This window comes from Budorcas taxicolor, chromosome 4 (assembly GCF_023091745.1).
Source record: "Budorcas taxicolor isolate Tak-1 chromosome 4, Takin1.1, whole genome shotgun sequence".
Classification (NCBI taxonomy): Eukaryota; Metazoa; Chordata; class Mammalia; order Artiodactyla; family Bovidae; genus Budorcas; species Budorcas taxicolor.
The window spans coordinates 53,414,686-53,429,237 of NC_068913.1; the positions used below are offsets into that span (position 1 = coordinate 53,414,686).

General features: G+C 37.4%; 1 protein-coding gene across 1 annotated transcript in view; it reads right to left on the reverse strand.

The window, feature by feature from the left end:
* Window positions 1-8,894: 8,894 nt before the first annotated feature.
* Window positions 8,895-14,552, reverse strand: part of CAPZA2 (capping actin protein of muscle Z-line subunit alpha 2) — a 57,321-nt gene continuing 51,663 nt past the window's right edge. The window contains exons 8-10 of the mRNA XM_052638379.1: window positions 13,625-13,696; window positions 10,874-10,936; window positions 8,895-10,273 (exon numbers count right to left, since the gene is read on the reverse strand). Coding sequence (XP_052494339.1) covers window positions 10,133-10,273; window positions 10,874-10,936; window positions 13,625-13,696 — 276 coding nt within the window. The 3' untranslated portion in view covers window positions 8,895-10,132. The remainder of the gene's footprint in view (window positions 10,274-10,873; window positions 10,937-13,624; window positions 13,697-14,552) is intronic.

Genomic DNA, 14,552 nt, shown 5'->3' on the forward strand with positions numbered 1-14,552 from the left:
TGCAAGGAGATCCAACCAGTCCATTCTGAAGGAGATCAGCCCTGGGATTTCTTTGGAAGGAATGATGCTAAAGCTGAAACTCCAGTACTTTGGCCACCTCATGCGAAGAGTTGACTCATTGGAAAAGACTCTGATCCTGGGAGGGATTAGGGGCAGGAGGAGAAGGGGATGACAGAGGATGAGATGGCTGGATGGCATCAGTGACTCGATGGATGTGAATCTGAGTGAACTCTGGGAGTTTGTGACGGACAGGGAGGCCTGGTGTGCTGCGATTCATGGGGTCACAAAGAGTTGACACGACTGAGTGACTGAACTGAACTGAACAAGGGTCATCAGCTTTCTAGTTTCCAGTATCTGTGCCCTATGGAATCCCCCTAGCCAGTGGAACAATACTCCTTCTTCTAGGGAGCGTTTTTGACTAAGATTAGATGATGTCACTGGCACTTGGTGCCTGCAGGCAGAGGTGATAAATGGGGGACAGAGTAGTGTGCACACCACACTGTATTCAAACTTCAGTAGAGCGCTGTTGATGTACGCTGCCTCTCAGCAATGCCATGCCTTAGGATCCCACTTCTGGTAACAAATTATGTGTACAATCAGAGCAGAAGTGGCTTTTAAAAATGTCTCAAACAGCAATGGCCTAAAGAAGCTACTATCTTTCTCAGTAAATTCCAATTAAGCTGACCAAGACTGCTAAGGCTCTCTGTCAGGGACTCAGACTTCAGAGGATCTGCTTTTCACACTCTGCAACAGGAGGGAAAGGGACAAGGCACAACTTTTGAAAGAATGGTATAGCCCAAGGACACAACATAAACTGATTAGAATCAAATGGGACCAGGGTGGCAGATTTTGATCCTGAATTAGCAAGTGAAATGACACACCCAGAGGGGCCATGACAGTTCCAAGGCACTGTTAAGACCAGAAAATCTCCGCTCCGTTCCCAAAATAGCTGGAAAAGTCCTCCAACTCATGAGCATATGAAGTTACCCAGCCTATGAAACTAACTATGCCGCATTTCACCACCACATTCGCCCTCTGCAAGGGCCCACGCTCTGTGGAGTGCTTCTCCCTGTATCTGAATATACCCACTTTTTACCTATCACTTCGTCTCTCACTGAATTCTGTGATGAGACATCAAGAACATGCGCTTCATTAGGTCCTGAAACCAGGTACTGTGGGTTTTGGCTGGGTTTGAGTCCTAGCCACGTCGGTTCAGTGGAAGTGAGAAATAGATTTAAGGGCCTAGATCTGATAGATAAGAGTGCCTGATGAACTATGGAATGAGGTTCGTGACACTGTACAGGAGACAGGGATCAAGACCATTCCCATGGAAAAGAAATGCAAAAAAGCAAAATGGCTGTCTGGGGAGGCCTTACAAATAGCTGTGAAAAGAAGAGAGGCAAAAAGCAAAGGAGAAAAAGAAAGATATAAGCATCTGAATGCAGAGTTCCAAAGAATAGCAAGAAGAGATAAGAAAGCCTTCTTCAGCGATCAATGCAAAGAAATAGAGGAAAACAACAGAATGGGAAAGACTAGAGATCTCTTCAAGAAAATTAGAGATACCAAGGGAACATTTCATGCAAGGCTGGGCTTGATAAAGGACAGAAATGGTCTGGACCTAACAGAAGCAGAAACTATTAAGAGGTGTTGGCAAGAATACACAGAAGAACTGTACAAAAAAGATCTTCACGACCCAGATAATGATGATGATGTGATCACTAATCTAGAGCCAGACATCTCGGAATGTGAAGTCTAGTGGGCTTTAGAGAGCATCACTACAAACAAAGCTAATGGAGGTGATGGAATTCCAGTGGAGCGGTTTCAAATCCTGACAGATGATGCTGTGAAAATGCTGTACTCAATATGGAGGCAAGTTTGGAAAACTCAGCAGTGGCCACAGGACTGGAAAAGGTCAGTTTTCATTCCAATTCCAAAGAAAGGCAATGCCAAAGAATGCTCAAACTACTGCACAATTGCACTCATCTCACATGCTAGTAAAGTAATGCTCAAAATTCTCCAACCCAGACTTAAGCAATACTTGAACCGTGAACTCCGATGTTCAAGCTGGTTTTAGAAAAGGCAGAGGAACCACAGATCAAAATGCCAACATCCAGATCATGGAAAAAGCAAGAGAGTTCCAGAAAAACATCTACTTCTGCTTTCTTGACTATGCCAAAGCCTTTGACTGTGTGGATCACAATAAACTGTGGAAAGTTCTGAAAGAGATGGGAATACCAGACCACCTGACCTGCCTCTTGAGAAATCTGTACGCAGGTCAGGAAGCAACAGTTAGAACTGGACATGGAGCAACAGACTGGTTCCAAATAGGAAAAGGAGTACGTCAAGGCTGTATATTGTCACCTTGCTTATTTAACTTCTATGCAGAGTACATCATGAGAAACGCTGGACTGGAAGAAACACAAGCTGGAATCAAGATTGCCCGGAGAAATATCAATAACCTCAGATATGCAGATGACACCACCCTTATGGCAGAAAGTGAAGAGGAGCTAAAGAGCCTCTTGATGAAAGTGAGAGGAGAGTGAAAAAGTTGGCTTAAAGCTCAACATTCAGAAAACTAAGATCATGGCATCTGGTCCCATCACTTCATGGGAAATAGATGGGGAAACAGTAGAAACAGTGTCAGACTTTATTTTGGGGGGCTCCAAAATCACTGCAAGATGGTGACTGCAGCCATGAAATTAAAAGATGCTTACTCCTTGGAAGAAAAGTTATGAGCAACCTAGATAGTATATTCAAAAGCAGAGACATTACTTTGCCGACTAAGGTCCATCTAGCCAAGGCTATGGTTTTTCCTGTGGTCATGTATGGATGTGAGTTGGGCTGTGAAGAAGGCTGAGCGCTGAAGAATTGATGCTTTTGAACTGTGGTGTTGGAGGAGACTCTTGAGAGTCCCTTGGACTGCAAGGAGATCCAACCAGTCCATTCTGAAGGAGATCAACCCTGGGATTTCTTTGGAAGGAATGATGCTAAAGCTGAAACTCCAGTACTTTGGCCACCTCATGCAAAGAGTTGACTCACTGGAAAAGACTCTGATGCTGGGAGGGATTGGGGGCAGGAGGAGAAGGGGACGATCGAGGATGAGATGGCTGGATGGCATCACTGACTCAACGGATGTGAGTCTGAGTGAACTCCGGGAGATGGTGATGGACAGGGAGGCCTGGCGTGCTGCGATTCATGGGGTCGCAAAGAGTTGGACACGACTGAGACAACCGAACCGAACCACGTGGGTTCAAGACCCAAGCAGGGTTTTAGCTGGGTTTGAATCTCAGCCACATGGGTTTAAGTCCCAAACTGGGTTTTGGCTGGGTTCAAGTCCCAGCCATGTGGGTTGAGTCCCAATCTGAGGTAAATGGTTTCAATTCTACTGGACTCTTTTAATTACTGTGTTGCAGATACTCATTAGACATTAGGAAAAGTAACCATTTGTCAAATAAATTGCAGATATTGTTTCTCCTGTGGGTAGTTTTTCTTTTGACTTTGCTTAGGACATTTCAAGTTTACAGAAAAATATATTTTTTTAAATAAAATCAAGTATATTGATTTTATTATGTGGATTCTGAAGGTTTTATCTGTCTTCTAATACTCTATTATTCTTAGTTAGAAATTGGTTACCATGATTTATTCAAGAACTTTAATGACAATTTCTACCAATAAATCTTTGACCCAGTTTTAACTTGGTATAACTTGTTGGAGTGTGGATTTAATTCAACTTTTTTTTCCAGCTTTCCATCCCATTGTTCAATACAATTCATCTTTACCTCAGTGATTTGAAATGCTGTCTTTAAAATCAGGACTGGGTTTAAAGATTTTTGTTTTACTGAAAGAATTATGTCTGTCATCTCCTTTAATATGCTAATGTAGTGAGCTACATTACTAAATTTGCTATCAAGAAACACTGCATTCCAGTGGTAAGTCCTACTTGGTTATAATGTAGTATGCTTTTATTATTGTGTTAAAGAATTTTGCTTTTAACTTTACAGGGAAACAAGGAATTTTCATCAATGTTTTTGGTGCTTTTTTATTTAAGGGTATGCCAGGCTCATAAAATAGAGGTCCATCTACTTCTAAAATGCAGAAATAATCTGAATATGGAAAGCTTGAAAAATTCACTATAAAACAATATGGATTCAATGACTTTTAAAAGAGGTATTAGTAAACTTCCTATACAGTTGATTCTATGGTTATGACCTTTGCCATTTCATTACCTTCAAACTGAGTCATTTCCTAAAATTTCAAATGTGTCAATGTAAGTTGTATTGTATTTTAAATTAGAAAATATATCTGACAAAAAACAACAACAAACCCAAGTAATGTTGTAATGAGGACCTGTATACCTATTACTCCATTTTGGGAAACAAATCTTACAGATAACTCAACCTCTCTATATTGTTTCCCAACTCCATTCTCCTATGTTCCTCTCCACACATATACTATCCTGATTTAGCTTTTTACTGTAAACATAAAACAACACATACACACATATGTTTTAGAGGTTTTCAATTTACACTCAAATCTGTACTTACCTTTTGGAACTTTTTTTCTCTCAGTATTTATAATTTTGTTGCATATGAAGTTCTGGCTAGTAAGTTTTTAAAAGCTGTATGCTATCTCAGTGTTAACAATCCACACTATCTATAATCATTCTCTGTTACTGGATATTTAGACTAGCCTAAGATTTTGCCAAAGCAAGTCTCTGTCATTTTATCTTTTCTTTCTCCTTCATAAAGGGCGCTCAAAGGGGAAATTGGTGCACAAAAGCCCAATTTTTTCTTTTCCCCTTAATTTTGCATTTTCCTCATTTGAGATACGTTGTGTCCTCAACATTGATCTATTATTTTCTTGCACATTCCAAAAGAACTAAAGTATCAGTGTCAACTATCTCTAAGAGATCTGTAGTTCCCTCATATTTCTCTTCAACATTCTTTGGGAAAACAAGGGGCAAGGCCTCATTTTCAGGTAGAAGTGTGGAAGAGACCTGCATCAGGTAGAAATGTGGAAGAGACTTACATCCGGGTTCAGATTTGGCTAAGTTAGAAGCATAAAACTTGAAGCCACTGAGGAAGGCAGTGATTTTTACTCTTGAGTCAGTAAGGCTTCTAGGGTATCTTCTAGTAAGAGAACTCCTTGAATGTTTGTTTGGTTTAAGAGCTGAGCATTTTATAAATTTCCTCAAGAAATCATCTCCTCAAACATAGCAACCAACTTTGTTTCCTTAACAGGCTTCTATTAATTAGATAGTTTTAAGTTCATGTAGTGACTATCTGTTATTAGAATGAATGGCTGGTTTGACATGGCTGGTGTGCTCTCTAGTCAGTTTGAGATAAAAAAAAAAAAGTTCTCCAATAGAGTCACACTACAAAAAGAAAAAAAAACTGGTAAGTTTTTAACGCTACATATTAACATTAAACTAACAATTTTCTTATACCAAAACTAGAGATAAAAATGCTTTAGTATCTTACTAGTCATACTCCAATTTTATAAGAACACATTTAAAATTTTACCCTTTGTGGGGTCTTCATTTTGTATTGTGAAATATGTTTTTTATAAAAAGTCAGATTTCGTTTTCAACTGGGTCACTCTATTTGACCCATGATATATATACCCAGTGAGAGTGATATGCTGTTATCTGTATTTTGATACTTCGATGAGATACAAGAGGATTTCCTGCCTACCAGTCACATGCACACTTAACCAAAATACTGTGCTGAAGTAGTATCAACTCATCCTTCCCAGGACAACTTCCTTGGCCTGACATCCCTTTAAAAGCTACCTTTGGTTAAGTTAGGCTTGAAGTTTATCTGGTAAACTATCAAGTATTTTACACATATTCCCAAATAGGCTCAAGGTGTACAGATTCTGATCTCCACAACCCTTAGGACAGTTGGCAAGCAGTCTCATCCATTTCTCCCAGAATGCCTTAAAAATACCACCATTTTCCATTCAGGTTATGATGTGAAAAAATTAGAAAACATGGCTATAGTCCCACGACTACCTTGTAGACTCCTTTAAGGAATAGTTCCGTATTCTCCTGACTCTGCACTGCCTAGAACAGTCCTCTGAACACAGCATGATTAATTTGGAAAGTGAAAGTGAAAATCACTCAGTCATGTCCAACTCTCTGCGACCCCATGGACTAGAGAGTCCATGTAATTCTCCAGGCCAGAATACTGGAGTGGGCAGCCGTTCCCGTCTCCAGGGCATCTTCCCTACCCAGGGATCGAACTCAGGTCTCCTGCACTGCAGGTGGATTCTTTACCAGCTGAGCCACAAGGGAAGCCCAAGAATACTGGAGTGGGTAACGAGTGAACTGATATCAATTTCTAACACCAGTAAGGCCTTTTAGAAGTTTAACTGGTTATTTTAATTGGTGAATATTTTGCATATTCTCTAACAGCTAGCACTACTAGCCAATCCTAAAATAAAGCTTTTGCAAAATATGCAGAAAGTCAAAAAAAGATGCTTATACAAAGAGCCTTGCCTTAAAAAAATTTTTTTTTAAATTCGGTTAAGCTGTTCCAAAACACAACTGACGAACAGCATGGACATTGCGATTCTGCTTTTAAATAATCTGTAGAGAAGTGAACAGAAATACACCTTCTTAGGAAATTTAGGAGCACATATGCATTACCAAACTCCTGTGTTTGGCAAGGTATGTCTTTGTATTTTATAACCAATACCTGGCAAAGATATAAACTGATGATCAGTATTGGAAGTTCTTTTCAAAGGACCTTGCATTATCCCCAAGCCTTCTGGTGTGATTAAAAGTCAAAAATGATTTTAATCACAGGAAGGGCCACCCAAATGCTATACAATTATCTATGCGCATGAGTGCCCAGTCACTTCAGTTGTGTCCAGCTCTTTGTGATGCTACAGACTGTAGCCCACCAGGCTCCTCTGTCCATGGGATTCTTCATGCAAGAATACAGGATTGGGTTGCCATGCCCTTCTCCAGGGGATCTTCCCCACTCTGGGATTGAAACTACCTCTCCTGTTGACTCCTGCATTACAGGGAGTTTCTTTACCTGCTGAGCCACCTGGGAAGCCCCTAAATATCTATAATTGTCTACAATTATCCTAAAAATTTCACTTTCCAAGAACATTTATAATGAACCAGAACTTCCAGGATACCTTTTGAATGCTCGTGTCCCCATTTTAGTTTCCAAAATCCCAAATGAGGAAACAGCTCAGTTATCTATCAAATGTATTATAAATGTACATTTAGATAGTCTGAGAAAGACAGCACTCACGTCAGAACACCTAATCTACTGCAATTCTTGGCTGTAAAATCCACAGCAAGCACGGACTTCACGGCTCCTGAATTCCTCTTTTGTCTCACCTCAGTCAGTGACTGACTGATCATACTTGTCATACTTGATAATACCTGTCATAACAGATTAAGTGTAACTCCTCAAATTCTCAACATTAAGCACATCATGCTAACTTCCACTTCCTACATTTCCAGACTGTCCTTTCTAGACAGACTTATAGTCCATCGATGGTGCCACGTTTTCACTTTCTCCTCCTCTCACATCTGTACTTCCCTGTTTACCTAGCTGAAGTTCCCAGGCTATCACTGCAACACCTACCTTCTTCATCGGGTCAGTAAGACTCCTGTGGCAACCTCTGTTAAATCCAATTCACCTGCTCTAGGCCTGCACTCATGCTGCTTGACATGGCCGAAGATAACACACTGCCTTACTTGTGCTGCTAAGTAGCTTCAGTCGTGTCCGACTCTGTGCAACGCCAGAGACGGCAGCCCACCAGGCTCCCCCATCCCTAGGATTCTCCAGGCAAGAACACTGGAGTGGGTTGCCATTTCCTTCTCCAATGCATCAAAGTGAAAAGTGAAAGTGAATAAATTCACTATCACTAACCTTAGTAGTCTTCCATCTTGCCTAGCTATCAACTATGCTTCCCAGGTCTGTCAGCTCTCCTATTCTTCTGGTCTAGGGCATTTGCCTACCTCCTATCTCCAATATCTAACTGCTACAAGGTACTTCCCCCTTGAAAACTAAGCTCCCAGCCCTCCCCAGCCCTGAATCTTCAGTAGTTTCTCAAACCCCGAATGTCCTTGCCATCTCCCTTTATCTCACATTCTACAACCAATCCTGGCAAATCCAAATGCTTTTATCTTTAACATATATCCAGAAATCACTACCTCTACAGCCTACAGCTACCACGTTAGGCCAAGCCAGCTTTCTCTATCCACCAAACTACTGCATAATTGTTCTCGTTTTGCCTTTACCTCCACACTCTGGCCTATTCAACAAAGCAGACATTCAGTTCAGTTCAGTCACTCAGTTACGACTCCTACTAAAAAGACAACCCTGAGTTTTAGGACACTGAGTGTTTCTAGTCTTTTTCTACTTTAATAAAATGCACATTTTAGACTACGAAAGACTAAGTCTATTACACAACTATTACTCAGACTGCGCTCTATTTTGATAAATATTACCTTTTACATGCACATCACCTCAGAAACAATTACATATATGTTTTTAACATAGCATTCTAGGCCATAAAATAGAGTCAAAATAATTAACCTTCAGTGCATGACAAACCCATGATAGACCAGTTGACATAATTAAGCTAATCAATTAAAGATTTACCTAATGCTTAGTTCAGAATCATTATTAGACTTTTGAAAATGTGTTTTTAAAAAGCGAATAGATAATTAACACTATTAATTCACTTTCTTCTGGAACCTCAATATGAGAAAACTTGTATTTTAAAGCTAGAAAAAATGATCTAACCAAAAGTGTCATAATTTTATGTATGTTTATATTCTCAATGCTTTCAAAGCCCAATTGTGATTTTTTTAAAACAAATTAAACAACATGCTTTCATTGAGAGAATTTTCAAAATCTATACAATTCAAGCTAATGAAATATTTTATTGTACATAATAAAAGTGTTTTTAAAAAAACATTTCCAGGCCCAGACATCCGCAGGAGTACGTGAGGAAAGGATTCCACTGGAGTATAATAAGCAATAACTGAATTCAATGAAACCACAAATCCACCCTCCCTACAGTAAATACTAACATTTACCACAGGCTTGAAATTCCTGTAGCATCAGTAAATGTATTTTTTAAAATATTACAAACATGCTTATGATGCACAGGAGGATGGGAAAATTCAGACTTCACTGTACACCATATGTTCCCAGCTTCTCTAATTCACAACCAGTAAAGAATCACAAACATCCAAAGAAAGTATTTTAAAATAGTATATGATTCACTGGTAAGTGATTTTTATACTCAAATAAATAGGAAAATTTTCATTTTAACGTCACATTGAATTTCAGTACTTTTCACTCCAAGAAAAAAATAAACTGAGACGTGGTCATGAGTTTAGGATTATATATATTACAATTTGCCTTATAATACATTTGTGGCTTTATGATAAAAATAACTCAGGGACATATGGAATCCAAGCTAATTTGCATAACTGTCACAAGAAAAAAAAAGCATTTAAATGCATTTCTGAAATAAGAATTTTCATTTAATTCAGAATCTCAAAACAGCATTAGACCTTGGCCTTGTTTAAAAAAAGTTCAGTTAAACACTAAGCTAGCTAAATAACCTTCTTGAAAGGTTTAAACATAATTGATATAGAAAATGCTTTCCCTCTAATCTCAATCTTACATAAATGAAAGAGGTGAGGGGGGGAAGGTAGACAATTTCTTTAGCAGCATATATGGCTAAATCCATCAACCACCTTAAACTAGAATGTCCATTATTGACCCCAACAGTTACCCACTTCATAGACCAAAAGACAACAACTTTAGGGTTACGGTAAGTAAAACATTTTTGAAACAGTTCAAAAACTTTAGACATTAAACTAGAGGAATCATGTCTTCATCGTAAGAAAGAAAGACAACAGAAAGTAAAAGACATTTAAACTAAACTGATTTTCAATCTTCTCTGAATAAAAGAAATTTAAAAAAAAATGGTTGATTAGCTAAGCTTTGTGCTCTAACCAAACTAATTAATTACAGTGATCTTAAATGGCAACAGCCCTCTGACTGGGTAGCTCGACAGTTCTGAATGCTCTCGCGACGATTTCTTTAACGCAAAGACGCTGGAGTGGCCCGGGCATGCAGCGCTCATCTTATGCGCTCTGCATCTCTTTTCCAATCCTGTAACTAAGGATCTTGTTCCAGTCAATCTTGGTGCGTGTAACTGGCAGCTGCCGGCGTAAGGCTTTGAAAGTCGTGTCGGACATCGTCTGGTAATTCTCACTGATGGCAGTCTAGGAAAAACAAGCAAAAATCCCAAAATGGTTTTAAAAGCTATTTAAAAGCAGCTAAAAGAAAAAGCTTATAATCATTTTGAATAACTAAATTTAATAAAATGAAATTATAAATTAGATTTATTTTCTGTGTGTTCTTGCTTTGGATCTATTTTATGATTTCTCTCAGAACAATTTCACAAATTACTATTTGTGAGGAGTGGAAAACATGTCCGATACATAAGGGCTTAAATCCAAGAATGCAGTTTAGAAGCTGATAAAGAATATATTGTAAAAAGCAGAGTATAAAATGAACTATGATCTAAGCAGATCACATATAATCTAACTGTTCTGGGAAACACCTCCTATATTAGAATTTCTAGTCAGAAACAAAATAGCCATATAAAATCTTGGTCTACTTTGACCAGTACTCAGAAATTACAGTTGGCTAAAACTAAGTCTTTACTACATTTTCACAAGTCCGCCCTTGAATTAAAGTGAAAAAAGACTATCTTCTTATGGTGAAATGATGAAAAAGTTCAAGCTTATGACTGAAATTAAAATTTCAGTGCCAATATTTATAAGCAAACATAGATTATATAATATTTTTGAAACTCATACCTGGTATTCATTTTCTGCAGCCTCTACAATCTTTATAAATTCTTTTGCTGTTTGCACCTCATTCTGAATGAAAAACAAAATCGAAAGAAAATAAAATAGTAACTTAAAACTACATCACTATTACTTTTAAATAGGTATGTCGATAGATGTCCAGTTAATGATTTGTTACAATTTAAATAACACAGGTGGAAATTATGACAAAGGGAAAATACGGCAAGATCAACTATTCTAAATTCCAGGGGAACTAGGCAAAAATGTTTTCAGTCTATAGAATGAGTGTGTTTAGTGTTCCCTGGTTAAAGAAAGTGAAATCTTAGTAATATGTGCTGGTGAAAAATTCAATTATAATACTTAAAACATATCAATAATCATTACAGATAAGTCAGTCACAGATTTCTAATTAATGACTATATGCCAAATACTTACTGAACAATATTCACCACCAAAATGATACATTTAAAAAATACTGCCAATTAGAAAAGAGCATATTTTAAAGTTTAAGGTGAATTTTTAGCGTTTAAATATTTTCTGGAAAATTTTGTAAACATTTCAATATAATGTGTCCTTGCATTTTTCCTAATAGTAAATGCTAATGATGACACTTTTTAAATAAATAAATGTTAACAAAATTATCTAATATCTTCTTTATATATATTTATATTTATACAATGGGCACATTTTTTTTCTATCCAAAAATAATAAAACAAGAAACAAAAATTCTCTAAGATGAAGTGAAAAGGTAATTCCTAAAATAAGCAGCACAAACTGGCATACTAGTCAAGTTTAATGACTACAACCAGATCTTGCACAACTCCAGTCTATAATTTTGCAGGCAAATCTCTCTTAGGAAGAATTGTTACTCAATGTCAAATTACTCAAGACAGTACCAAGTACCCTGCTACAAAAGTAACTTTACATGTATACTCATGACACAGAACTATATTGAGACTGCCTTATAGAAAATCAGACATCAGTAATTATTTTTCCTGGCAAATCTTGCAAGAATACTATTTAGCAAGAAATCAGAAATCACCTTAGTGCTAATGAAAAACTGAAAGAAACAAAAACAAAAACAAAGAAAAAAGAAAGAAAACCCCCAAATCCCACAGTTTTCATTTCTTTTCAGGTAGAATCTGGCCTAATACAGTCTCACATGTTTCTTAATATTAAATGCTTTCTTAGAATTAAACAAAAAAATTTGTAAATTTTTGAGTATTAGTAGTTGATGTTTATAATATACTAATGGTTCTAGGTATACAACACAAATGTTTATCAGAAATGTTATTATTAATGTACTAGTAATACCCTTGGGAGAAAAAAATTCCACAAAGACATAGTTGTATCTGCAATGAAAAGAATGTGTGAAAGAACTTTGCAAGAAAAAAAAAGTTAAAAATTTCTAGAATTTGAAAGCTGAACTTTAAAAAACTTCATTAAATCATAATCCAAATAGAGGGGAAAAAAAATACAACAGGGCTTAAAAGTTAAAGTACAGGATCACAGACCTTAGTTTAAGAGCTAAAATCACAAAACTCTTAGAAGAAAACACTGGAATAAATCTTCATGATCCTGGGTTAGGTGATGGTTTCTATTAATATTCCAAAATCACAAGTTATAAAAGAAAAACAAACTGAACCACATCAAAACCAGTTACTTCTGTTTTGCAAATGATACTACCAAGAAAGTCAAAAGACAGACAGAATTTGTATCTGTAAATCATGTATCTGACACATGACTTGTATCAGGATACATAAGCAACAATTACAACAAAAAAAAAATACAAATAACTAATCAAAAAATAGACAAAAGATCTGAAAAGCCATTTTTCCAAAGAAGCTATTCAAATGACCAATAAATGCACACTTAGGCCCAATATCATTATCCATCAGGAAAATATAAATAAAAATCACAATAAGGTACGATCAATACTAACTAGGATAGCTATAACAAAACAGGTAGACAAGTTTTGGTGAGGATGTGGAGAAACTACAATTGATAGAAAGTAAAATAGTTCAGCCACTTTGGAAGCAGTCTGGCAGTTTCTCAAAAGGCTTGACCAACCTAAAGCCACCACCCTGTATATACTGAAGAGAAATTAAAACAATTTCTACACAATAAATGGTACATGAAGGTCCACAGCACAAAAAGTGAAAAAGAAGACACATGTCTATCAGCTGATAAATACATAATGGCATATGGGTTATTATTTGGCAATAAAAAGGACAGAAATACTGACACCTCTCTCACAGGGTGAACCTTGAAAATATCGTGCTAGGAAAAAAAACCTATCACAAAAAAACACATATTGTAGGATTCCATTTATATAAAATGTCCAGAATAGGAAAATCCATAGAGTTAGAAAGTAGATTCATTGTGGATTAGAGTTGAGAGGGACCTGGGGGAAGGGCTGGTAGGAGGGAATAGGAATGACTGCTAATAGGTACACTGGGTTTTTGGAGGATGAAAATGTTGTAAAAAAGATTGTGGTGACTGTTGTATAATCCTGTTAATATACTACAAATAAATAAATTTTATACTTTAAATGGGTGAACCAAATGATGAAATATATCTCTTTAAACAAAGCTGCTTAAAAAAAAGTTAGGTACCAATTTCCAAGTACTTACCATCTTTCCTCTATCTGAAAACACTTAAATCTGAAGCAGAAATATTACTTTAAATGTTAATTCCAAAACTTCTGGTTTGATAGAAGTATTAGGTTGTTTAACTTTTATTCGGGAATTAATTACTTACAGACACAGTTAGGGAATCTTGTATATCTTTATGACTCACTAGTTGAACATTACCATCTTCATAATAATGAACCTATTAGAAAAAGAAATTACAGAGACCACACTTCAGGAGTTATCAAGATCCTCACGGGTTCAACAATCACACCAATGCAGATGACTACCGATTTCGGCTCTAACCCAGGCTTCTCTTCTGAGCTCGTGACCTTTTAAACTTCAGTGAGCATCTTACTGCCTTCAAGCTAGTGAGGAACTAGGCAGCAATTCCTGCAGTTACTCAGGCAAGCCCTCCACTGACTGGATTGTGGGACATTTTACCTCACAGATCCTCTACCAGTATCTAAACACAAGATTTCCAAAATTGAACTCACAATGTTCTCTCCCAACACCAGTCATCTGTATATTTCCACTAAGGCAATGGCATCCCACTCCAGTACTCTTGCCTGGAAAATCCCATGGACAGAGGAGCCTGGTAGGCTGCAGTCCACAGGGTTGCTAAGAGTCAGACATGACTGAGCGACTTCACTTTCACTTTCATGCACTGGAGAAGGCGATGGCAACCCACTCCAGTGTTCTTGCCTGGAGAATCCCAGGACGGGGAAGCCTGGTGGGCTGCCATCTATGGGGTCGCACAGAGTTGGACACGACTGAAGCGACTTAGCAGCAGCAGCAGCATTTAACTCCTCAAATCCAAAGACATGAATTTACTCAATAAACATTAATATAGACGACTGCTATTACAGGAGGTTACAGAAACAAAGCTTTTTAAAGGACAATCCCTGACCTCATATTTCAACACAACACAGTAACAGGTACATACAAAATACACTAGCAATACTCCACTCTCTCTGAAACTTAAAAGGACTTCGGAAAAGAGGTGACATTGTTCTTGGGTTTAGTTTGAGTATAACGGACTAGGGAGATGAAGCAAC